Source organism: Ursus maritimus, unplaced genomic scaffold, assembly GCF_017311325.1.
Source record: "Ursus maritimus isolate PB19 unplaced genomic scaffold, ASM1731132v1 scaffold_3, whole genome shotgun sequence".
Classification (NCBI taxonomy): Eukaryota; Metazoa; Chordata; class Mammalia; order Carnivora; family Ursidae; genus Ursus; species Ursus maritimus.
This window is the reverse complement of record NW_024425563.1, coordinates 82,491,645-82,518,799: the sequence shown is the minus strand read 5'-3', so window position 1 is coordinate 82,518,799 and position 27,155 is coordinate 82,491,645. Positions and strand designations below refer to the sequence as shown.

At 44.4% G+C, this 27,155-nt stretch overlaps 1 protein-coding gene and 1 long non-coding RNA gene across 2 annotated transcripts in view; one reads left to right on the top strand and one right to left on the bottom strand.

The window, feature by feature from the left end:
* Positions 1-18,604: 18,604 nt before the first annotated feature.
* Positions 18,605-27,155, bottom strand: part of MAGI2 (membrane associated guanylate kinase, WW and PDZ domain containing 2) — a gene marked incomplete at its 3' end in the record, with an annotated part of 1,258,801 nt that continues 1,250,250 nt past the window's right edge. The window contains 2 exon segments of the mRNA XM_040644569.1: positions 18,605-18,849; positions 18,852-19,262. Coding sequence (XP_040500503.1) covers positions 18,605-18,849; positions 18,852-19,262 — 656 coding nt within the window.
* Positions 22,906-25,455, top strand: LOC103658661. Its single transcript, XR_567241.2, has 2 exons — positions 22,906-23,383; positions 24,195-25,455. It is a non-coding gene; the product is annotated as an uncharacterized LOC103658661 (long non-coding RNA).

Below are 27,155 nucleotides of genomic sequence, written 5' to 3'. Positions count from 1 at the left end.
AAGAGTTTGACAAAAACCACAAAAGCATTCTATGAGAATCATTTGGCTGCACGAAATTTACAATAAAGAGTATTGTGTAGTTAACTATTATTCACTTACTATGGGTGAGACATCATAGCTGCAAAATTTGTAATAAATTTGTGTTTAGATATGCTTTTTTTTTTCTCAGAGAACCAGTTATGAAACATTCACCAGCACACGTCTGCTTACAGGGATGTACAAATACAGTAAGGTAACCCACATTTGCAGCAGATGAGAAAGAGAAAGGAACAGCAAGGCAAGGAAACTATTAGAGCTGGGAATGACGTTAATACAAAATTTCATATTACGGAGCATAGATAGATGCCATGATTGGCCAGAGATTTGTCTTTAAGCTTCCTAGCAGGTTTCATATAAAGAAAAATTTGATCATGTACTGAATTTTCAGTGTTCTGGTGAGAAATTGTGGAGTTTCTCCTAAGCTAAATCCAGAAGGAATTTTATCCTGAGAGTTTGTGTAGAACAATATGTTTTTATAAATGTCGATAATGTTCTTAGAGCAGGTGCCTGGGGGGTTCAGTCGATTGAGCGTCTGCCTTCCGCTGCTCTGGTCACGATGTTAGGGTCCTGGGATTGAGTCCTGCATCGGGCTCCCTGCTTAGAGGGGAGTTAGCGTCTTCCTCTCCCTCTGCCCCTCCCCCCTGCTTGTGCTCCCTCTCCCTCTCTCTCAAATAAGTAAATAAAATCTTTTAAAAAAATAGTATTCTTAGAGCAAACCCTCATTTAGAGTCACGGGGTACGTCCAGCAGAGTACCCTCAGTCAAAACCCTCTTTAAAGGCTCGACTTTGCCAGTGTATTTCTGTGTGAAATACAGTGTATTTCTGTACACACTGAAGTATTTCTGGGTGAAATAATATGAACTCTGGGTTTTATTTTAAAATCCTTCACAAAACACACAAATAATCGAAGTGCATAGCTGAAGCAAAAAGAGCAAAATATTGATACATGTTGAAGCCGAGTGATGGGCAATCAGAAATTCAATATACCCTTTGTGTCTACTTTGAGACAAAATTGAACCTGATTAATAATGTCCCTTATCGCTTCTATTTCATAACAACTCTTCCTCCTTTCTTCCTGATGCACCTTTATCCCCCTCCCCCTACCAGCCCCCATGATACTCATATGGTAGAAATATCTCGTCATTTGTTCCATAGATTTTCCTACATTGTGAATTTGGCTGTTGCTTTCTCATGGTGACAGAAAGTGTTACCTTAGCGAAATCCATTAAATTTAATATTATCCCACAGGAGTGAGAAACACGGCGGGAATGCTTTAATGGGAACAAAAGTGAAGGGAGATGGGGCCATCTGACCCTAGGGAAGAAATCACAGTAAACAGGGCCAAGCCCACAGGAAAGGTAAGGGAGGGGAGCCAAAAACAAATGCTCCAGATAAACTTCATTTACTCTTGATCTCTGTGTGCTCTTTGTCTTCTGGTCACTGACCTTTCTTACCTTGGCCCCTTAACCAGCAAGCAGAGTGGTGGGTGCAGGGACAGCAAGGGAGTAAGCTATCAGGCATTTTCCTCCTGGCTGCCCTGCTGAGCTAATTAAGAAGGGATTTAAAAAATTTCTCTTGAACCACATGCTTAAACAAAAGAACAAATACATTTAAAATCAAATCAGTCTTGAAGGGGCAGCATCTTTATCATGTACCCTTCCTGGGGATTCATTTCATATTCAAATAAATAGAAAACTACTTGCAAAAAGGCAAATTAGACCCAGATTTACCTGCAGGTGGCATTTTATGCCATAACTTAATGGCACTTCATCAGCATCGGCTTTTCTGGGCGGACTGATTAGTTCATGCTATGTGAAAAGTGCTTTGCCATGATTTTTCATTAGCTTCACAAGTTATGCCATTTGGAACCACGTAAGATGGCTAATGTTTTAGTGATTTTGAAAACCACTTTACAGTCAGGAATTCAAGTACCAAAGGCCAGTGACTCAGGGACCATTTAGGCATCTGAGACATGCCCATGGTTAAAGACTAGTAACAGTCATTTGGATTTTGTAGAGTCTCTGAAATGTAGGAGCACTTGTGCAGACATGACGGTGAGCTTCAGTCCTGTGCATTCCTGTGGCCCACTCTCGAGTCAGGCACACTCATTTGCAGTTTCACAAGAAAATGCCAGCCCTGCCCCTCAGCTCTCCTGTCTACTAAGGCACATGGTTGTGCTTTCCAGGCAGCACCCAGGATGCCCTTGCCAGACTCACCTGGAAGAACAATGTCAGATTCATCGTAGTCCAATCCTAGGAGATGCTTGACAACACAGAGGATTGGTCTTCTAGGAGAACTGCCCGGAGGGTTTCTCTAGGACCTGTCAGTGGGTTTTATCCAGTTTTTTAAAAATGAACTACAATAGAATGAAGTGGAATGGGAAACCATCAGAGCCTGTTATAAAGATAAGTACTATTTTGTGAAACTTTTGTTTCCATTATTTATGTGGCTATATGTGTGTATTGACACATAATGTGAAATATATTTTTTTTTATTGTAAGTAATCTCTACACCCAACGTGGGGCTCGAACTCACGTCCCCAAGATCAGTAGTTGCATGCTTCACTGACTAAGGCAGCCAGGCACCCCATGAAATGTATTTTTTAGTGTGAATCAAGTCAAAAGGTTGAAGAATGCTGCTATAAGAATTTATAATTTACCCCTGGAATAAGCCAGACTAGTAAGAAGCTGTTACTTGAACATTTCCGTAATAACCAGTTAAACACAGTACATACCTTCCCTCTCATTTCTTACCTGAGATATCTATGACCTTAATGAATTCCTCTGCTCAGGTAACAAGACTTACCATTATTCACTTATTCATTCAATCAACAAACGTTTATTGAGATTGTTCAAGCCACTGAGAATATAATGGTGGGAAAAAACTTGACAAGAATCCCTGTCTTAATGGAAGTTATGTTCGAGAGTAGAGGGGGAAGTGCAGACAATAAACAAGCTATAAATAGAAAATGTTAAGTAAGTGAAAGTGATAAGGCAAAAGAAGAAACAGAAAAGGGTAACAGAGAACGTTTGAGGATGTATTAGTTTTCTATTTTTCTGCATGATGAATTACTACAAACTTAGCAGGTTAAAACAACACGTACATTACTATGTCACAAGTTTCTGTGGGTCCGAGACTCTGGGCTTAACTGGGTCCTCTGCTCGTGTCTCACAAGGCTGCACTCAAGGTGCCAGCTGGGCTGAATGTGGAGAATTAACTGGAGAATAATCTTCTTCTAGGCTCACCCACGCTCTGGGCAGAATTTAGTTCCTTACGGCTGTATGACGAAGAGCTGCAGCTTTTTAATGGCTGTCCACTGGAAGCTGCCTTCGGATCCTCAGAGCCTCCCAGTTCCAGCGGGCCTCTCACAATATGGCAGCTTACTTCTTCAAGCCAGTAAGGAAAAGCTCATGTTCTACTCTGCTGAGATGGGGTCTACTATAATGTAATATATTTATGGGTGACAGTCCAACACTTGCCATATACTATAACCTAATCAAGAAGTGACACCTTTGCTACGTTTTATTTGTTAGAAGCAAGTAACAGGTTCTGCCCTCAGCCACCGGGAGTGGGATTCTACAAGGACGTGGCTCACTGAGAGTCACCCTAGGCCATGTGCACCACAAGGGCTTGCAGTTTTAGACAGGTGGGTTAGAGAAGGTATCCCTGAGAGGTGTCATTTGGGTAAGGATCTGGGAAGGAGAGGGAGAGAGTCATGCGGCTGTCTTGGGAACAGCATCTTCCCCAGAGGAAAAATCAAATGCAGAGCCCCAAGGAATAAAATACCTGTCATTTTTAAAGAAAAGCAGCTTATGTGCTGATGAGAAAGATCAAAGAGAGGGACAAATGGATGATGCAGGAGAAAGAAAGAATTGCTGGACTATTAAATAAGCAAGAAGAATGTAGTGCATATGTGAAGGAGATGGCATTTGCTATAGGCACGGACAAGCAATTCATGGTAAAAGGCCTGGAAGCAGAGTGTATGGGCACAAATACAAGTGTAGATATGATGATGGGGATTTCTACTTTCTCAGTGAACTAGGAAGCGAGGTCATCTGCAGAGAGTAAGGGTTAGGGAGGAGGTGTTAATGATTTGAAGAGAAATGGGAAGGTATAAAACAGCCATTCACAAAAGTGGGATGGGAATAGGTGGTCCTTGGGAATGGACCAGGGAATGTCAGTCTTTTGGCTCGGCAACATACTAGGCCCACCTGAGGTTAGAGGTCATGAATTTTGAGAGAGACCATTCAGCAATGGTGGGTGGTTTTCTCCAACCACAGCCAGCTTGTGTGCAGAGAAGGCAAGGCATATGCAGAGAGCTGGACTGAGTCACGGTTGTGCTTTGGGTAAGTGAATACACAGAAGCAGAGAAGGGCAAGGAGCAACGGAGGGAGTGTGGTCAATGGCCATGGAATTTAAGCTAGGTCAGATCCAGCAGGGAGAAAATCAGTAAGGACGTAGCTGAACCGAATAGTACCATCGGTCAACTGGATCTAGCTGACATGGAGAGAGTACCTCTTCTGGCCACAACAAAATACTCGTTCTTTGCACACTCACATGGAAGACTTAACCGAGATAGACCACAGTCTGGGCCATAAAACATACCTTGACAAATTCAGAAGAATAGAAGTCTTACAAAGCATATTTTCAGACCACATGGAATTAAGCTAGAAATCAGTAGCAGAAAGATACCTGAAAAATCTCAAAATAGCTGGAGGTTAAATAACACATGGGTCAAAGATGATGCCACAAGAGAAATTTTAAAAAAATATTTTGAAGCACGTGAAAACTACTGTGGTACAGCAAAAGCAGTGCTGAGAGGGAGACTGATAGCAATGAATGCGTGTATCAGAAAAGGAGAGAGGATCCTTATGGTTGAGTCAGATGACAAGAGAGAGATTCAAGACAAGGCATTTTAGGGAGGAGGATGGAGAAGGGGCTGAGAGTGGTAATGAGATGCAAGAGATTCCCATGGAACAAGAGAAATGGTAGAAAAAACAGCTACGACTTGAGACGCTCCAGGGGAAACAGTATCTACAGGGGAAGGCAGGTTCCAGTGATAGCACAAAGATTCAGGCAAGTTCAGGTTTGAAGGCTATTGCGATTTTGCTGGTGATTTTCAGAGGGTTCCGTGGAAGGGCTTCAGGGAAGGAGATCAGAAAAAAGAGGGTCAGAATGGAGTGGGGGTAAGAGTTGGGAGGATAGAGGATGCCCAACCAAAAGCAAGGTGCGAAGCATGATGAGACAAATTGTCCCATGTAGGGGCTGCTGTTGGGGTCTCCTCGGGGGCACAGAATTCTGTTGTCACACTGCTTTAAGGCTGGCAGGAGAGTGGCTTTCCTTTCTGGCTCCTGCCCTTGGAGACCTGCACGGGGTACTCTTTTATTAGCAGGGCAAACCGTGGACGCCTGAGTCCACCACAGAGAGTGTGGGATGAGTGCTGGGTGGTTAGGGTCTTTGAGTGAGTGACACATGCGGGGTGTCTTAGTCCGAGGGGGGTTTGTTGTAGGGACACTCAAGGATGTAGGGAAGACAGAGGAGAGGCGATTCGGGAGGAGGGGATGCGGTTTAGGAGACTGTGATATTTGTTCACCGTATGCATGCTCAACAGCCATTCTGGTGACGCAACCGTCCTTCAGAAAAGCAAGTAGCTGTGGCTCCTAATTTAGCATTTCATCTTTTTGCTAAATCGGTTTCTTTTGTGTCTGTTTCTATTGTTACAGTTGCTGCCTAGTCTCACTTCATGTTCTGTATTCAAATCCTCTAAAACAGAATACCCAGTCAACCCCAACACCCACTCCACCCATACCTTCCTCTCTCCCTTCCTTCCTCGCTCCCTTGCCCGGCTCTGTCCCTCTCTCCACCCCTGCACCCATTCATCCATTTATGCATTCATTCAACCAGTGTTTGTGAAGCACCATGTTTCAGGAACTGTCTTAGGAGACTTTAAGGTGATAAAAGCAGATAAAGATGAAGTAGTTTATAGTCTAGTACGTGCAAACAGAAAATAAAAAATAAATGCATGAGGGGTGCCTGGGGTGCCTCATTCAGTTAAGCATTGGACTCTTGACTTTGGCTCAGGTCATGATCTCAGGGTCATAAAATGGAGCCCCACATTGGGCTGGAGCTGGGCATGGAGGCTGCCTAAGATTCTCTCTCTCCCTATCCCTCTGCCCTTCCCTCCACACCTCTCTCTCCCTCTCTCCCTCTCTCTTAAAAAAATAAAAAATAAAAATAAATGCATGAGGAGTACTACGGAGAAAAATAAAGCAGAGTAAGGGGGAGAAGGAATATTGAGAGAGACAGAGACAGATCAGGAAAGATCTCTCTGATAAAGTGACATTTGCACAAAGGCCTTGAGGGAAGTGAGGGAGGAAGCCATGCAGATATCAAAAGGAAGAGCGTTCGAACAAAAGAGAAAGAGAATGTTTCAGGAAGAGCAAGGAAACCAGTGTAGCGGAGGAGAGTAGAAGGACAGGAAGTCAGGTGTGTGTGAAGGAGATGTTGGACGCTGAGCCTCAGCAGGGGAATGACAGGATCTGACTTGTGTTTTATTATAATCATAGCATTTTATTCAAGTTCTTACGTGATTAATTTTCTTTCTAAAACTCTAAATAGAAATCATATATATAATTGTTTCAGGTACAATTGACATCAGTGAAATTCACCCTTTGTAGTGTAGAGTTCTGTGAGTTTTGACAAATGCGTGGAGTTGTGTAACTGTCATCACAGAAATTTCCCTCAGGCTTTGCCACCCAGAAAGTTCCCTTGGGGCTCCTTGTGGTCAACACCTCCCCCCCCATTAGCCTGTGGCCACCACCGTCTTTTCTGGCCTCCGGAGTCATAGAGATGGAACCACACATTATGTAGCCCTCTGAGCCTGGGCTCGTCCACCCAGCCGCGTGCGTCAGACCTCAGTCGTGCTGCGGTGTGACAGCGGATTGGTCTGTTTATTGCTGAGTAGTATTCCAGTGCATGGGGTCACCAGTGTGTTCATCCGTTCACAAGCTGACGGGCATTGCATTGTTTCCAGCTTTGGTTTTCTTCGGCAGATGAGAATGAAGCCACTGTTAAAGTTCACAGACAGGTTTTTATGTGAACATGGGTTTTATTCGCTATTAGGTAGGTGCCTCAGAGTGGGCTTGCAGGGTCCATGGCAAATGTATTTTAACTGTATGATAAACTGCCAGCTGTTCTCCATTTTGCACTCTCACTATCCATGCATGTCGATTTTAAAATTTTAGTCACTTTAGTAGGTGTGTTGTGTTATCTCTTTGGGATTATAATATGCATTTCTCTAGTGACTAATAATATTGAGTATATCTCTTTTTTTTTAACGTTTCTTTTTTTCTCTTTTTCAAGTTTTTATTTAAATTCTAGTCAGGTAACATTCAGTGTGATATTAGTTTCAGGTGTAGAATTGAGTGGTTCATACAACACCCAGTGCTCATCTCCACAGTGCCCTCCTTAATACCCGTCACCCGTTTAGCCTGTCCCCCCACCCACTACCCCTCCAGCAGCCCTCAGTTGTTCTCTATAGCTGAGAGTCTGTTTTCTGGTCTGCCTCTCTCTTTATCCCCCCATGTTCATCTGTTTTGTTGCTTTAATTGCACATATGAGTGAAATCATATGGCATTTGTCTTTCTCTGACATATTTTGCTTATAATGTTGAGCATGTTTTTATGCAATTATTTGCCTTCTGTATATCTTCTTTGGTGAAGTATCTACAAATATTTCATGCCTTTTATAAATTGAGTTATTTTTTATTTTTCAATTTTCAGACTTTTATATATTCAGTGTACCACTCCTTTATGAAATTTTTGTTTTGCAAATATTTTCTATCAGTCTGTGACTTTTTTTTCTAATTTTAAAAGTGTCTTTTAAACTTTGGGATTTTACAGTTAGGTCTATGATCCATTTTGCGTTACATTCTGTATACAGTGTGAGGTATGCTTCAAGGTACATTATTTTTTTGCAAGTGACTAGGTATTGAAAAGACTATTCTGCCTCCTTTAAATTGCCATTGAGCCTTGTTGAAAATTAATCGTATAAATATGAATGTGTTTTTGGGCTCTCTATTCTGTTCCATTGATCTGTGTGTCTGTCATTTGCCAATACTGTACTGTTTTGATTGTTGTAGCTCAGTGGTTCTCAGCTGGGGACAGTTTTGCCCCCTTCCCACCCTGCCACATCCCAGGGAATTTGACAAGTCTGGAGACAATTTTGGTTGTCATAATTGTGGGTGGAGGTCAGAGATGTTACTAAACACTCTACAATGCATAAGAGAACCTCCCACTGTAAAGAATTATGCAGCCCGAAATATTAATTGTGCCAACATTGAGATGTACTGCGTAGCTTTACAGGAAGTCCTGGGATGAGACAGTGTGGACTTAACAAAAGCAGTTTTGGAGGAATGGGGAGAATATCGTGAACATATGTTGCTTTCTGGATAAAACTGAACAGCATATGTAAAAGTGCTGGGCACATAGCTCATGCTGACTAAATGCTAATTTCCTCATTGTTTGTTACTGCTCCTGACCTTGACCAAGTTTTCTCCTCTTTGCAGTCCCTTCGTTGTGACTTCTGCACTTGTGAGGGCCTGAGTATTCAATTCTGAAACTCTCACCATGATGCGTTCTCTGTTAATAGAGCCCTACTTGTTTCTCCTCCGCGTATACATGTGGTGCCTGGCCTGGTGTAGGGGCTGGTATTTGCTGTCAAAGTAGTGTTTCGCCTCTGGTCACCTGCTCATCGAGGAAGTGTGAGCATCAGAGATGTCTGTCCACCAACATCTATCCTCCCAACTCCATAATATGGAGTGGTAACTGTCAGACAGCTGCCCAGTCAGGAACCACATTTCCCAGAGTGCTTGTGTCCGGTTGTGGCCATGTGACTTGTTCTCACCAATGGAGTGGGATTGGGAGTGACCTGTCATTTGAGACTTCAATGAAGCAAAGAAGGGGCTGTCCTCACTCCATGCCCTTTTTTCCCTTTCTGCAGGCCAGTGCAGGGGGCTCTGAGGTTCTAGGGGAGGCTTCTCAAACTTCCATGTGTATGAGTAACCCACACCTGGGGATCTTCTTAAATGCGGTGCCTGTATAGTGGGTCTAAGGCAGGGCCTAAGATCTTGTATTTCTGACAAGCTCCCAGGGATGGCAGTGCTGCCCATGCTCAGACCACTTTTCAGAAGCCAGGCTTTAGGGAATGGAGGAGTCATAGAGTAACAGGAACATGAGCCTCTGAATCACTAAATACAAAAAAATCTACTTCTTCAATCAGCAGCTCCTGACCTGTTACCTGAGTTAGCAATACACCTTTTTGGATAGCAGCTAGTTTTCTGGAAATGATTGACACAATTCACTGCTTCTTTCTGAAAACATCTTGGCTGAGAATTCAGGACAAAATCATGCCTGGCTGTCCCCAACCCCCTCAGTGTGGATGTGTGTTCCCGAAAACTTCTTCATGTTTTAAGAAATCCATACCTCACCTGACTTTAAAACTCATGCCATTAGCTCCTTGATAATGGCAGTGGTTAAGAAAAAAAAATCTTGGTTTTGTATTTGTTGGCTCAGATTAAAAACAGAGAGTGAAATATACTTTGAGTTGGGCTGTGAATGATCTGTCTTATCTGGTTGGAAGGTTAGTGGAGAGCAGATCATGAGGGTCTTTGATCCTGGGAGGTCAGTACAGGGAGCTCAGGTGGAGTCTCTTAATCAAGAGGCCAGTGGGTGAGTATCGGGGCCCCGGTACAGGTGCAGGCACAGCCGAAAGTGCGGTCACTCAAAGGTTGCTTGATATGAGTGACAGCAGCCTGGACAGGAGTCAGATGGGATCTGTGGTGTGTGTTTGTGTGTGTGTCACTGTGAAGAGCTGCAGTTGGAGCAGAGAGGCAGAGGGGTCTGGACCTGTACGAGGCCAAAATCCCCCGGGGCCTTTTGCATGCTTCCAGCAAACATTTACGGTGGGGAGGCCAAGTTCATCTAAGGAATGCTGACCAGCTGGACATAGTGTGCTAGGATTTAGCCAGGATATTAGTGGAAAACCTCTCCCTGGGTTTTGAGCAAGGACGGCTGGAACAAGAAGGCCTACCCTATCATCGACGCTCTGGCGTGACCTTACCTTCCTGAAATAAGAGCCGGAGTCAGGTCCTGCTCAAGCCCTGCTGGCTTTGGGATGAGGCTGGGCCTGAGCAGGAGCAGGAGAGAGTCACAGGGAAATAGTTACATGGGCTTATTTTGAATAAAGCACTTGCGTGCCTGCAGAAACTAGTCTTCATCCCAAGCAGTTCTCAAATGACAACATCAAGCCACTCTGTCAGTATTTTGTAGAAATAGCAGCAGAAAATTTGAGAAAAATTGCAAACTGTCCACTCTGACTAGTTAGGGCCACTTACCGTGTTGAGAACCATTCTTATTCAAGGGAAACTGTATCGGATTTAGAGATGAGGCCAGTTTTTAAAAAAATACCCAGTTTTCAGCAAGTGTTCATTGAGTGCCTATTATATGCTAGGCATCATGAGGGTTGATTGTAGTCTTCAATCTACACCTTGATGATGAAGGAAAGAGTGGAGAAGCTATAAAATAAGAGTTGCGAGTGTGTGTACTGATCAGACAGGAAAGTTCTTTGCCGAGTTGCCAATGCACCAGCGAGGGCTCCTGAGTCCTCTGGGAAAGACCGGCATCATCTGCCTGAGACAGACGTTCCAGGAGGCTGAGCTCAGCGTCAGCAGCCTGGGAGGGCTGGAACCTCCCTCGGAGGATGGAGAGGAAGGGACAGAGGACTAAAGGTCGAGGGAGAGAGGCAGGGAGAAGGGAGCAAGCACACGGCCGTCTCCTCTCCAGGCCAGAGTGTTACGTACAGGAGCAGGTTGTTCTGCCCAATGAAAACCCAAAAGTAGCCTCCTGCTGCCTTTTAATTGGGGGCTCAAATCTTGGCTCAGGCCTGTTACGCCCTGTGAGTTCCAGACCCCATGGCCCTCCAGCCTCCTGCTGGCCAGTTCTCATCCTCCTCTGCACCTCAGGGGACTGGCTCCTGTGGGACCCTCAGATCTGCCGATCCTGGCCCCGCGCCCTTCCATCCGGGTTTGCTGGGGATGGACGGGTTTGCTGGGACACTGACTCACAGTTTGAAAACAAGGACAGTCCTGGCACACTGGGGCACGTTGGTCACCTCGCTCGCTGAGGCTCGGTGCAGCCCCTGCCACCACTGTTCTCATCTGACCCCCCACTGGACCCTCCTCTGGTTCCTTCACTTCTCCTTTTTGGCTCTAATTCCGTGAAGCTAGCCTTCATCTCAAATGCATCAAGCCAGTCTAATGGAGCATCTCCATCTTTAGTCTATGTTTATTGGCTGAGTGAGTATTTCCTCCAGGGGTAACCCGAGAGCCCCTCACACTTTGCATGTGAACCATTTACCTGCTGGTGGTTCAAACACTGTAAGCTCTCTGCGGGGTGGGCAGTGCCTGCCTAGTTCATGGTTATGGTCTGCACTGTGCCTGGCACATGGCTAACACCCCATAAATATTGGGAATCTCAGCATCACTGAAAATGTTTACATATCCCTCAATTGATAATAACAACAATAAAACATGTATATAATAGCAAATATTTACTCTGCGCCAGGCTCAGGTCAAGGGTCCCTGACTCTTTCTCAGCCTAGACGATGATTACACATGTGCCTGCTTTAAAACTGGAGAAGTTATCCATAGGTTTTTATGTACTTTGGGTGTATAAGTTATCTTGTCACAATAAGACTATTGAAATTTGAGCCGCTGGGTATATGTCTGTGTTCATGTGAGTGTGTGTGTGTGTGTGTGTGTATCTACATATGTATATCTACACACACACACATTACATACACATATCACTATATGTATTTTTTTCTTGGTTTTTATCCTGTAGCTGCTCATTTGCCCACACGAGTTTGCTTTGAGGCACAACTACGGGCATCTCCGAGTTGGCAATCTAGACCAAGAAGCAAGAATCCAGGGGTTCCTATTAATAAGCGATAACACAGAAGTAATTGGAAGGTATGCCACTGAGTCTTGCAACCCCTGCTAATCTTTAACGTGTGAAAAGTGTGCAGACAGGACTATCGGTTTTGAAGTCTTCCTTCTATGAATTTCTCCATGTTCTTTGCAGTTGAACCACTTGCAGCTCACTTTCATTCTCTTCCTAAGGACGGGGATCATAAATTGGCTCACATCTTTCCTGGTGGCTCCTGGACTTTAAAATAGAAGGCAAATCTTTCCAGAACCCTTGCTTTCTGTAACAAAGCACTCTGCATGCTGATACTTACGTGGATATATTATAAGGTGTAGGACGTTTCCCCTCCCAAATGGTCCCCTCTTCGTCAATTACATCAGAATGCCTGGGAGTGAGTCCCAGCAAGGCTGTAGGGAGTTGGTCCCCAAATCTTATCTTAGGCTCAGTCTCTTATCTGAACTTCATTCTCTTTGGAACCTGTCCATCTTTTTAGTGTACAATTATTGGCTGGATGAGTATTTCCATCTGGGTGATCTGAGAACCCCTCACGCTTTATATAACAAAAAATGTAGTAATATCCCTTCTAGATCTGGTACTCCTCCCATTGTCTTTTTCACACAGGCTTGAAGCCTGGATTGTCCCTGACTTTGCACCCAGTAAGTCTGAGGCCTGCTGTTTCTCCCTTCTCCAGAGCCCTCCTATCTCCTGCTCAGGTCTCCTCTTCCTTACCTGAGGTTAGCACCTGTCAGTGTCTCCCACCTCCACTTCACCCTGGACAGGCCTGCCAGGACTTCCTTCCACAGCCAAGTGCTGATTTTATCTTTTCTCTGCTCAGAAACCTTTAATAATTCCCAACTGTTCCTAATGGCAGTTGTTATCTGCTTAAAACTCTCTCTGTTTAATCTAATTCCTCCCTTCCTCTCTCTGTCTCTGTCTCTGTCTCACACACACACACACACACACACACACACGCACGAGTCTTGGTCAAAATAAACAATTCATGGTTTCTCTAACATATCTCTAAGTTTCTAACTCTGACATTGCTCATGCTGGTCTCCCCCTTAAACCTCTTCTGTCTCTTGAAATCCCGCCCACCGTTCAAACCCAACTGAAATGCCACATATCCAGGATGACCTCTAACTGCCTCCACCTATCCCCGCATCCAAGGAATCCCACATTCCCGTGTCTCACACATTCTGTCTTGTGTTCGTTGTCTTGGTTCCCAACTGGGTGGTAGGCAGCCTGAGACTGCAGGCTGAGTTCTGTTCACCGGTCATGTTTTAGAGATGGCAGACACACCACACTTTTTGTAAATGTTTAGGAAACTGAATTAAGTCGGTTTGTCTTAGGAGTGACCCTGTTAGCACATGTAGCCCCTGAAATGTTTTATAAAGTTCTAGATCCCATTTCAAGTTAACACCTACATTTTTCCCCCACAAGTTTCTTGCAAAGGACGTATCTTCTCTTGTATGCATGCTTTAAATATGTTAATCTAAACCTTGCATTTGCAGATTGAACTCATTAATCTATGGAAAACACCTGCCACATAACCCTTTGGGCAAAGCCAGTTGTTGTGGCCAAGCCAGACAGATAGCCATCACACATTCGATCAGAAAAGTGTGACTTTATTTTCAAATTCGAATAAAGGTGGGTGCTAAGTTTTAGGTGGGAGCCCTACCAGGTCTTCCGGAGGAAGGAAGGCATTGCCCACTTGAATGTTTCTTACTGAGATGCTCTCTACTTTGCTCTCTTTATTCTCTTGCAGGAGGGCTGCATTCTCCAATTGCCTCTTTGTTTTTACACCCCGAGGTAATGTACCTGAGTGAAATGCAGGATTGATCATAAGCTCATCTTGCTTCTCGAATGTAAAGGCTCCTTGCATTGGGCAGGTGGCGATAGGGAACTGGTGGTCCACAGGTTTGAAATGCATAAAAAATAGAAGTTGAATTTCTGAAAATGAATTTCACTGACGCTCCCCCTGCCTGTGTACCCCCTAAAAAGTCTCTGTCCCCCAGGAATGTTTGCTTCTCAGTGTGAAGGCAGTTGACCTGGGATGAAATCACAGAGGAGCTTTAATTTCCTTTCACACAGATACACCTTATTAGGGCTTTAGAAAATTGACCTTCCACTGAGGAAGGAAAGTCAAAGGTCATTTTGTTGCTTCACAAGATTCCCAGGTTCTTCCAGGTGAAATTGCTCTCTAAGAGGCAGTTTCATCAAGGAAACAGATGCCGTCAAACTGTGGGAACCCTTAAAACACAGCCGATTCTCTCACGTGTGGTTGCCAGGTAGTGGTAGGATGCGCTGAAGTTTTTATGGGGTCCCTGATCCCTGAGCTGTCTGGGTGATACGCCACCCAGTGCCCAGCAAGGGGTCGGTTTAATTCTGGGATGTTGCTGTCTTGGTTCTACCCAAATGCCTCCCACCACAGCATTTCCACCGATAATCATAACCACACCCTTTACACATGTAACTGGTGCCCTAAATAAACCAGACACAACGCAGAACTCATCATGAGACTCAGTTGCCTTCACTATTACTAGCCTTTACAGGCATCCCGTCTCGCACTATACTTCTCTGAAAAAGAATCTTTGTTAAGTCCAAATTCTTCGGCAATTAGGTCATTTGATTTTGCCGTGAGTTTGGCCTGAGAAAGAGTACTATGAATAGGGCAGGGCAGACTCACCTTTGGAGAACCCTAAGCTTACACAGTTTGAGGCAAACTCATCAAGAACGAATAATAAAATTTTCAATGGTGTCAGTTTGTTCGGCTTCACCGCAAGCCACCTCTGGTGAGAGAACGGGATCAGGTTTCTGGCGGAGGGCCTCGCGCTTAGTACACATTTGAAGTTATTCCAGGCACGTATGGGCTTAAGAGCCACATGCTTTTCCATCTCTGGGGTCTGTACGATCCACTGCTTGGAAGGTGAATCAGACCCTGATAGAAGCAAGCGAGGGGTTCTCTGCTGAAGGTCTGCCTGTTGTTCCAAGACAGAGGCTGCAAGTTGGTGGGCTGCGGGCCAGACCTGGTCTGCAGATGGTTGTGGTGGTAGTGTTTTGTCTTGTTCAGTGTTTCTTAAAAATGTGAATTAATCTTGTTAAACTATAAAAACCACAAAATTTCAAATAAAAAGCTGATTTTTTTTTCTTCTCTTGAGAAACTGAAAGGCTATTCCACAGTGGACTTGGACCTGACAAAATGACAGCTTTAGAGGAGGGACATGCTTGTCAGTTGGCCCAGTCCCCACCTGGCTCTCTTCATTTTTCCATATTTCCTGCCTGACCTTGGAGCCATTTGATTCACGGTAAGGCCCTTGTCCAGGCCAGGTGCCTCACTGGCCTCAACATACCTGCTCTGTCCCTGTCCTAATCCCTTTGGTCTTTGATTTCCAATCTTTTTGATGTCCTAATGACTTTTTTTCTTTTAAAATGGTAATTAGCTATGTGTCATTAATATTTACACCCCATTTTGTTAACCACATTGTTTTGTAAGTCTTTTGCTTTTTCAGCTCACACTGGGCCTTCTTAGATTAGTTCATAAAGAATGACATGTATTTATTACAAATACCTTAAGTTTTGTGCTTGATTTCACACTTCATGTCAGCTTCTTCCCTTTCCTAAAAGTGACCCATACTTAATTTTTAAAAAAATTAATAGTGGAGTAGAAATGGTCAGTTTGGGAATTTTAGGCCCTCTACTGACATCATTGGGAGGTCCCAACAGGATTAGGATTGAAAACTGTTTCTTTGGATTGTGATCTCTGTGATGGCGGGGTTGCCATCCTCCTGGTACTCCCCAGACCTCTCACCCAGTGTACGTACTGTCATACACTGCAGAGCGCAATTCAGCCGTGCATTTTGGACGCTACGCTACTGTTCACCAAACGTTGGCTTCTGCGTAAACTCCTTGGGATTTTACATGAAAAAAATTTCAGAATTAAAAAGGAAAAAAATGTGATGGTATTTCTGTTGATTGATACCCGAAATCCTCTTTGAAAAAAGGGCACAGTATCAATCAGGGTAGCAAGCAACAGAAACATACTGCCAGTTCATAAATGATGTAGTTAGCTGACAGCCAAGTACCAACTAGAGTCTTTGAGAAAACTCTCCACTTACTTGGGGAAAAAAAAAAAAAAAGTTGTTTTGTTTTGTTTTTTCCCCCTGTATAATTCCACTGCATTTAGATTCAAGTTTGAAAAAAAAAGTCCTCTTTGGGGGCATTAAATTTCCACTCTAAAAAAAAACTATGAAAACCACAGTTAAAAAAAATTAACACCTAGTAATTACTTCAAATTCACACACAGCCTATATAGTTGGAAAAAGAAAAGATTTTTGGATATATATTTTATTTGACAGTGTTTTAGAATATCATACAGTAAACAAGATTTCTGTAAAAGTTAATTTATCCATAGTGGTGCGTTTCATAAAAATAGTTGCTCACTTACAGTCTTTCTGTGACTATTAATACATGGAATTATATTTATAGAGATACAGCTGTACAGGGTAAATTCACAGCTAACACTACACAGAAATATTATTTGGAATGGGATTTAGATGATGTGCTGTCTTCACAGGTTATGGATTACAGCCGCATAAAGCAATTACTGCACAAGTAGTAGCTGTGAACTGTGCAAATTAGAGTTTATGCAAGCGTAATCTCAACTTTTTTATCCTTTTGTAACACATGGAAAATAAAGGTCAGAGGATACAGTACCGGGACGTGCAGCTACACTACAGAAGCATTGTCCAAAACCAGATTCAATAAATTAATGGCAAACTATACTGGATTTCTAGTCCAGGGGAGAAAGACTAATTGAGATTAAACCAAAAGTATTGTAAACCGCTACATGTATTTGTGCTTTAGTTTATGATGAATGGATTCCATTTTTGGAAATTGCTTTTACAGGCTGCAAGATTCTTCACTTGAGGCTCTCGACCATATTCTCCTCTTGTCAAACAACAAAACTACTCCTATGCCTGATGGAAATTAAATGGCTAGTGCTCAAGTTACTGCAATTTACAGAGAGGGAAAGAATCAACGGAGGGAGGCTATTATGTGTGAACTTGGGTGACGGACCTGATCTCCCGTTTTACTGATTTGACTATGAGTTCAGGTAGGTGAGGCTTATTTGCATTTGAACTCCTGTAAGGGCCAGAATCTGGGAAGGATGAAGCCTCATTCATTCAGGACAGAGGAACTGCCCTCAGAAACAGTTTGCCTTTTAATATGTGTAGCTACAAATAAGTGCCAATGGATAATTAACTGAAGGTAACATTTTACAAAGGAATATTAAAAGGGCAGGGAAGAAAGGCAAGCCTTAGAATTTTACTAGGGGATCAACCATAGATCAATGAAGATAAACAGAAACATCTCGAGGTTGCTGAAGAAATTAAAAAATGGCAAAGAATACAAAGATGAAAAAGCAAACCAAATGAAAAGGAGAAAGAATAAGGAAAGATAAAGCAGAAAAGAATGCTAAAAGGTTCACATTCTTTTATGAAAAAAAATTGGTCATAATATGATTTTTTAATATTAGGGATTATCATCTGAGAAATATAGGAGAAACACTTTGCCTCTGCTCTATCCAAGTGAAAATGAAGTAATGGAAAGAGGATTTTAAGACAATAAGGTAAGTGAAATAGAACACTGCTGTCAAAGAAGCTACCATCCTTGCTAGCCTGAGACAGTAGGAAAGCCTTTTCATAAAGGAACTGCAGCGTTGCCAATCTTGATTAAACAAATTATGGTCCTTCAATTACAAAATGCATATTTTAGATGAAAACCAATTAAGATCTATGAGCTAAACTGCAAAATTCTGACTTATGGCAATCTGTTCCCTAAGATACAAGTTTTTTAAACTTTTTTTTTTCTACCACTGAAAATGTACAGAAATATGATTTGATCACAGAAATGGCAGTAAAAATGGCATCACACCAATGAATTCACTAGATTTCTAACTCGTCCTGCAAGAGGCAGGGGACGTTGCTGCTAATATACCGGTGATGGATGCCACGGGTGAGCCATGGAAACACGTCATGGGCGAACAGTTCCGAATGTTTCAAAGAAACCTTTTAACCCCTGTCTAGATATGTCGAGAACAATTTATTTACAGCTCTTTAGATCAATTAAAAGATATAATCTTGTCTCAGTTTCAGCTTGCTCCGTGCAGTTTGATTTTTAAGGCGATATTCCAGTTTGTGATTGCTCTTAACTTGTCCAGTTTCTTGGTATTAGAGTTTGGATGGCATCCAAATCCTTCATGCAGTGGGGGAATTTTTTTTTTTTTTTTTTAAACTAAAGCTACACTGCACTGTCTCTCTGTGATGTTCTTCACGTTATTTTGGTTCTTCCATAGCTGCCAAAGCCCCCACAATGGAACCGGGGGCTTCAGGATCAGTTACGTCTGCGCGTGGACGCTGTACCGCCCATGCTCGTTGGACACGTGGGACTTCACGTCGGTGCTCCCAGGCCTTGGTGCCTCGTGGATCTATGCGTGTGACAGTGAAAATAAATTAAAACGCCGTGAGACGGAACCTAAGAAGAACGGCCTGCAGGCGTCGAGGCGGGGCGGCGGGCTGCTTGCCGCCGGCCATCCAGGCATCACACCGCCCACGCTTGTCGGAGCCGGGCACTTTCCACGGCCCGGGCGCCACGGCGGCCTTGCGCGTGGGGGCGCCCCCCGGGGGCCGCGCGCCCTGCCGGAGCCCCGCTCGCGCGCCCGCCCTGCCCTCGGCCTCCCGCGCGCCCGGCGCTCGGCGCCGGCGCACCGCCACGGCCCGCGCCCGCGGCGCAGCCCCGGGACCTTCGCGCCGGCCGAGCCGCCCAGCGCCGCGGCGCGGGGCCCCTCCTTGCCGCCGGCCCGCACCGCGTCCGCCGCGTCCGCCGCCGCGGGCCCGGGCGCCCTGGCCTCCGAGGAGGACCTGCCGGCCTCGGGCCGCCCCTGGCCGCCGGGTGCCTCCTCGAGCCTCGGCCGAGCGGCCCTCTGCGGGCTCGCCGAGCGCTCCCTCTGCTCCCCGAGGCGCTGCTTCTTCTGGCCGCCGGCTGAAAGCTCCTTTGGTTTCCTAACGTCGTGTTCCCTTTTGATATCCCAAGTTGGGTCTGGGCCTATCTGGTGGGAAGGGTCGGAGGGTGGGGCTGGATGTGATGGAGAGAATGGAGAGAGGACGTCCTCGAGGGAGACGCCTACTTCCGGCAGACCTGGGGAGGCGGCAGCGGGAGAACTCCAGGAGTTGGGTTCGTCTGTGGGACAGGAAGCACAGGCGTTAGCAGCCGCGCCGCGCAGCCCTTCCACGCTCCCGCGACCTCTCGCTACGTTAGGGACGAGAGCAGGCGGCCAGGGGCGACTGCTTTCAAGGTCCCAAGCCAACGCCGCTCCCACCCTCACTGCCAACAGGGCAGCCGGCCGCACCCCCCGGGGGGGGGGGTTCTGTGTCCCTCCCCCGCCCGCCAACTTATTTACCCCCACCTCCTTCCCTCACTGATGAATCAGGGTGGGCACTGCTAAGGCCGGACCTAATCCATCCCTTCACCTTGGCCCCTTCTAACTCCCTGGGGTGTCTTCAGGTCTGACAGTCCCGTGTGGAAACCTGGCTTCGCAGCACTCGAGTCAGTGCTTCTCAAACTCGACTACACATGTGAATCACCTGGGGTATAGTGGGGAAACATACAGATTCCCCGGTGGCCAGTTCCAGAGATTTCACTAGCCTGGGGCCCAGGGGTTCCCCTGCATTTTTAACAGGCGCCCGGGTGATTCTGAAGATGGTCCAAGAACCAAGTTTTGAGAAACACTGGTCTGAGTCCTCCGGAAGAAGTTGGGACAGTGACTTTCAACCATTAGGTGTCACCCCAAAGCATAATTAGCTACCACCAGATACTCTCAGAATTTGGATAAAGTCATCAAAAAACATGTACTATTGTCTTTTAGAAAGCATTGTCCTTCTTTTTAGTAGTTCTGACATTATAGCAGGGCCAGACTAAGAAATGATTCTGTCTAGGAAGCCCAGTTTCAACATTTATTTGGGGTTTCAAATCTCCCTACTTTGAGAAAGGATTTGACACAATTTACAAAACACAAAAGAGAATAAAAATGAGAAATGATTAAAAAAAAAAAAACTGGTCAGAAGCCAAGTAGGAGGACCGATGTGTTAGGAACCTGAGATGAGTTAGTCACTACTATGAGCAATAACATGACCCTTGAGTTTCTAGCTACTAAATCAAAATTAAAGCAGGAAAATCCAATACAGTCATCCCTTGGTATTTGTAAGAAATACTTCCCAAGACCTCTGGGAATCCTCAAATTTTGGAATATCTTTCTGGAGTGTACGTTCTCTTCACAGAATTGGCATACGGTCATGAGTGGGAACAAAGAAACTACATGGTTATCTGAGTGCTGGGTGGCCGGAGAGGCTCCTCGCTAGCTAAGAGACTCAGTCTCACGCACCAGCCTCATTTCCTGCCACTGTAACATTATATGTCACAGACAATTAGAGGCCCTTTTTCAGACTCAGTCCATGAATGTTTAAAATTTGAGGATTCTTACTTTTGATGCTGATTTATAAAGAGATAAGGAAGGGAAGAAGGCAGTGGGGTTGATAGTTCCAATAATTCTGGGCCACCTGTACAATGTCAAATCAGTTATAAAAAGTTTCTCCTTTGACGTGAAATAGGAATGGAGTATTTAGAGCGCAATGTTCTTCTTTTCATTGATGTATCTATTATCACGTTCACATAGTGAGTAAAAAGTCCTGGAAAAGCATCAGAAGACCTGGAATCTAATCCTGCCTCTGGCATTTACCAAGATGTGATTCTGGATCAACTGCTTGATCTCTCAGCCTCATTTCCTCCTCTTAGAAGGTGCGGATGAAATGTACCTCATAGAGATGAGACGTGCACTTTCAAAGGGAAAAAAGCACTTTGCAATGGGAGGACTATAATGACTTTTTACACATAGTTGAGTCAGATTTCTCTTCCGTGACCCAGTAGCTGCCTACTTACGAACCGGGCCACACTGACCAGCACACTCGTGGGTGAGGTTTTGAGTTAAGTGCAGTAAATCAGCCATTCCCATCTGCTGTGATTCCCAGGTGTGGTTTTGCTCTACCCCATGTAACTGTGGCTACTTTAAGGAATATTCAAAAACCCTCAAATGCAAATGTTTTCTTTGAAAATTGGAGGAGGTTCTGCTTCTGGCTGGCCTAGAATTTGAAAATCAAACTGTTAAGCAAATGATAGACCATGGCAACTCCATCATACAGGAAGATATTGCCTGAAAGAGTTAACAGTGGTCTTCAAGAGGCCTCACTAGAGGGTAGTTGTGCGATGGTAATCTCGAACTTGGACCAGGGCAATGCTATTTCACATTTTAATATCTCTTCCCAACACCGCCCCCCTCCCCACCTCTGCCAGTTCCATCACGTATGGCTGAGTCAATTAGCTGGCCTTGAATTACTGTGAGATACAGGGAGGTTGATATTATTCACACCATTTCCTGAAGGAGGAACTGAAGCAGAGAGAGGTTAAGTAATTTGACCAAGATTACAAAATGGGTCAGCCAAGAGTAAAACATTGGGTTACTTTCCTCTCTTTTACTTACTGAGAAAATTTTCCTAACATGTTGCCTTGCAAATAGGATCAAAGCGTGTGAAATGGACATGCTCAGTGGGCCCTGCGGTCCAACAAGAACTAGACCCCATCATCACTGAACAGAATGGTTAGCATCTATTTCTGAACATCTTACTCTTGACAGTAAACTAGGAGGTGAAATCATTCAAAATACAAAGATACAAAAGAATTGCTCTTATCGTAAAAAGATTTCTCAAGTATTTGTTTATAGATCATTATATACTTAGTGGGAGCAGCTGAAAGCTGAAATGTCCCAAGCCGCTCCTGACTGAGAGTATCAGAAGTTAAAAAGAACTGGATCTTAAAGGATGGGCGTTTATATAAGTGTTTGAATAGTTTTCATTTTTCTGCACTCTTTCCTTGTTTCCCCATCTAGGTGAGTGGCACAACCGTCACTTGGAGTCATTCTTGATTCCCGTCTCTCCCTCACGTCACAGACACAATCCACCTGCAAGTCTTACTGGTCTTATCTTCGAGTATACATGGACTCTGTCAACTTAGGTTTGCCTTCACTTTCACCACCCGAGGTCAAGATCCAGGGCAGTCCCTGGAAGGATACAACCAGTGTGGGCTGCCCAAGATAATCACAGTTAAAAGAAGGCCACAGTGTGGACATCTTTCATAAACCCTCGGCGATACTGTTAAAGACAGAGAATTCAAAACATGAATTTCAGTGTTCAGACAAGAGAAGTTAAGTGCAGGATATTGTGAACCACACCCCTCCCCTGAGCTCAGAACTCAGGACAACTAACCTACATACCATACTCCAGGGATGGGCCTGTCAAGCTACTGTTTCTCACAGGGGCTGCTCCAATAACCCACTCTTCTCCTTACTCCTGGTCTTGCCACCCTCTACTGATTCTCCATACAGCACCCACAACAATCTCTTTGTGACACAAATTAGATCACACCATTCATTCGCTTAAAACTTCCAGGGGGATTCTTACTGCTATCAGATTAAAATCCACAAAAACCTGCATCATCTGGCGCCTGCCAGCCTCCTCAGCTTCATCTCTATTTTTTCTCGATTCTCCACCCACACTGGTCTCCATTCAGTTCCTAAGTGCACCAACCTCATTCTCTATTCTGCGATGTCATTGCTGACTCTTCTGCCCAGAAGGTTCTCTCCCCAACTACTCATATGGTGGGTTCTTTTTTTTTTTAAAGATTTTATTTTTTTATTTATTCGACAGAGACAGAGACAGCCAGCGAGAGAGGGAACACAAGCAGGGGGAGTGGGAGAGGAAGAAGCAGGCTCATAGCGGAGGAGCCTGATGTGGGGCTCGATCCCATAACGCTGGGATCACACCCTGAGCCGAAGGCAGACGCTTAACCGCTGTGCCACCCAGGCGCCCCAGTGGGTTCTTTTTTTTATTCTTTAGGACTCTTAAATATCACCTCCAATCCAAGGTAGATATTCTGCTGTCCTCAAGAGCGTCTTGTTTTTATTTCCCCATAGTACTTGTAATTGGTAATTATATATCTGCCTGCTTATTCAGTTGATATCAGTTTCAACTACTAGATCGCAAGCTTCCCGAGGGCAGTGGCCACAGTGGTCTTGTTTATCACAGTGGGAATTACTCCCTAGCACAGTGTTTGACACAGTAATAAGTGCTCAGTGACTCTGATGAACACATCAATCTGTTCCACAAACAGAAATGGAAGACTTGAAACCAAATGCCTACTTGAGCAAACACTTCAGAGCAGATCTTCATTTAGAGAATAATCAGCAAAAACAGGTTTGTATCTATGACTTCTATCAGTTTCCAGAGGGAGGATGGTGGTGAAACGCTAGTGAATATTTGAAGTAGGAAGGGAAATAAATACATCTGGGGCAGGAGTGCAGAGGGAGGACGCCAGCAACAGAAAGGGCAGTGGGAAGAGGTCTTGGCTTTTATCAGTGGCCCCTGGGGTGGAGAGAGAGAGAGAAGCTCTGGATGGAAAACAGGCATTTAAGTTCCCCTGACTTTTAACAGATGCTCTTNCCCTTGTTAATCTTCTCAGCCATGATGATGTAATGACTTTGCTTAAAGGAGCTTCATGTCTGGGGAATCATTCATTAGTCACTGTGCCAGTGAATGTTCAGATGAACCACAGGCAAGACAGACCCTAAATATCTCACACTCTGTTGGGGGGAGAAGCAGGTCCCTGTCCTAAGTTAGGATTAGGTTTCCTCCCCTTCTTGTTGGTTCTAGCCAGTTTGGATCTGTCCTAGAAAATAGGCTGATTAATACACAGTATATATGAATAGCATATATGTACAGAAATCACACACACATGCACACACAATTATCTTTGAGTTAAAAGATGTATGATCTCTAGAATTATCTTGTAGGGACTCAGCAATATTGAAAAATAAAATATAGTCTTCCGCTATGTAATCTTGCTATGTCTTAGATTAGAAAACAAACAAAAAAACCTCAACTACTGTGTTTCAACAGCTTGTTTCTTTATGGAATATAACTCAAGTGATGGTAACCAGAGAGGTGACCCACTAGGAATAGACTACTTATTGCAGTAAATAAGTATCTGCATTATTGGTTTTCCTAGGTGGCTCTTATCTCCAGCAAAAAATTGTGCAGAGGAGGAAAATGGAACCGAAATCAAGGAAGAGTTCATTTTATCTTGTGCTGAATGGTGAGGGAGACTGGTTACGAGGGAGCCAGGGATGGCTTCAGGGGAAGGAGGGCCCGTCTCCTGCCGCACACCTCACCTCATAGCCCTAGGGCTTCCAGCTCTGGGCTGATTGGTCCTCCAAGGCCCCGCACTGCTCTCCTCCTCCCCCCAGCACAGGGCTGGGGTGCAGAGCCTAATGGCTGCCTTTCGGATAAGGGTGTTCAGGAAGGTAACAATAATATTACCACTACTTTAGCCCTGAGATTTGCCCCTTCGGCCCTGGAATAAGAGTGGCAACAGCGAACATGGAGGAGGGGCTTACTAGTACCGGTCACTCTTCTAGTGTGTTTACCCACACGTAAATTGTACACAGCAGTAGGATCACAGAAACTCCATCAAATGTGATTCTATCAGAGGCAGAGCCATCATTATTCTAAATGGAGTGTCTGAAATGCCATTTGTGTCTGAACCTTGGACACAGAAGGGCAGTCACCACAGTGAGGGTGTTGATTTGTGAACATGCTGGAAACATGAGCTGGAATCAGAGGATAATGAAATTAGATTTCTTAAGGGCACGGATAAGACTATGTATTTTAAAAATGTCCCTCACAGTGTCACACTTTGACCTGGACTGAACTGAAAATACTCCTACTAGATATTGGAAACACTGAGTCAGTTCAAGACCTACCTTAATTGCTCAGATGAATGAAATTATTCTGCAGAGAGAGCCATGGATTTGGTAAGTGTTCCTCCTTATAAAAACCTTTCCTGGTGCAACCTACAGTTGGCTGGGTTGCAGAATACTGATGTGATTATACTGAACTATATTTTCTTCTAATTTAGAATATTACAGGAAAATATAAAAAATGACCAGAGTAGATCAAAGGACAGTAATGTGAAGTCATTTGGTGTTCAAAAGAAAAATGTTTTAAGGATGGGTCCAAGCCATAATGGTTCATTTGGATCTGTTCGACCATCACTAAGGTGATTGCTTTTTGTAACAAAATACAAAGAAAAATGTGCCTTTAAAAAACTTCTGAACAAATTAATGATTTTCCTTTGCTTTTTGCTCTCTCTGAAGCATTATTTCCTGTCTGGAGGCATTGTTAATGGCATTCAAACATGTATTTGTGTCACTTTTGTTACCAGAGAGATGTAAACAAGGTGTTATAAACATCAATAACTTTAAAAATTGTGACCATATTTGCTTATCTTTGCTTCATGTTTATACATGTTTTGAGAGCCTAATCAAAGGTACAGCAGTAAACCTGTGGCAACCTTGACCTCCAGGGCCGAAGGGGCCAATCTCAGGGCTAATGGCCTATTGATGATGGAGCTACCATTTACAGAAGGCTTCATAAGTCTCAGGAGTTGTGCCAGGTGGGTCCTATACGTGATCCTTTAATCCTCACAGCAGCTCTAGGCAATCCAGTGCTATTATCCCCACTTCACAGATGGGGAAACTGAGGTTAAGATACTTGAGGCAACATGCTAGGACCACTCACCTGGTAAGTGGGAATCAGGATGACTGACTACATAACTCCAGAGCCCAGGCCCAAGCCACTTCTCTATTTTGGTGCTTTCTAACTTTTTCCACATCAGGACCCACATAGAAAAATATATTATTTAGTCCGTGCACTGGAGTAAACAGACGGAAATGATCAAGGTCTGAACAATTGAGCAAAGCCCTTCTGTATGCCTCAAGGCCCAAAGGGGGTTATCATCTTAGTATAACTTCTCAGAGACTTCTCAGAGGTGTGTCAGGGAGTAGAGATTATGAAACTCAGCTCTATTTTTCAACGAGGTAAAATCTGGATGACCCAGATTGACCTGGGAATGTGGGGGTGCTCAGGGATCAGCCTCAGTGAGTAAAATCTCTGCATTACAGGATACACGAGAAATACGCTGCTTCACTTATTTTAAGCATGTTTTGGAAAGCAACACATTCTTCTTTTCACATGAAATTTTAAATGAAAGCCCGATATGTAAAACAAATAAAAACGGAAGGACTTTGGTTAGGTGGAGTGGATCCAAAACCCCTTGCCATTCGTCCCCCCGCCCCACCTGCACTGGTCTCTTCTGCCCTCCTTAATCCCTGTCACCTATTCCATCCATCTCCCCACCCATCTGCTCTCTGGTAACCGTCGCACCTGCACTGGTCTTTAGGCCATTTCTCGGGAGCCTTGAAGCTCTAATAAAACAGTTGGAAAACCATGACACGAAGAAGAAGAGGTGTCTCTAAATGCCCCTGATAATATGCAAAAATCAGGGGTGGGAAGAGGAGAAAGCCAGGGAAGATTTGTTTAATAGATTCTTTTTTCTATGTATTAGTAGCTGGGAGCTGGACTCCAGAGAAGAGAGACAAAACACAGGGAAGTTGTGCTGGAGAAAGCAGATAGAAATGTCTGCAGCACCGCTGGCAAAGCACAGACCTGACCTTGCCATGACTTTGCCTGGGCTGCCTTAGCCACCCTCAGATCTGACAGGTCACAGTCCCCCCCTCCGAGTAGACAGTGGCCCTGTTTGTCTTCAGGAAGAGCAGGCAGCAGCTGGCAGAGGAAGGGGTGTCAGCAGGAACTGGGGCAAGTCATTTAACCCTCCGAGCCTCAACTGCTCAGGGAAATGGCAAACAGCTGGGGAAGAATATCGGCCCTGCTTCCCTCCCAGAGTTGTGATCAAATGAAATACTCCGTATGAGTGTTTATATACATGTCAGCCATTACACTAATAGTTACACTCAATTTTAAAAATGGGCAAAAGAGGATACCAAAGATGACATCTGGATGGCAAATGCGCACATACAGAGATGCTCAACATCACCGATAGCAAAGTGCAAATTCAAACTATAATGAAGGACACCTGGGCGGCTCAGTCGGTTAAACACCTGCTGTTGCT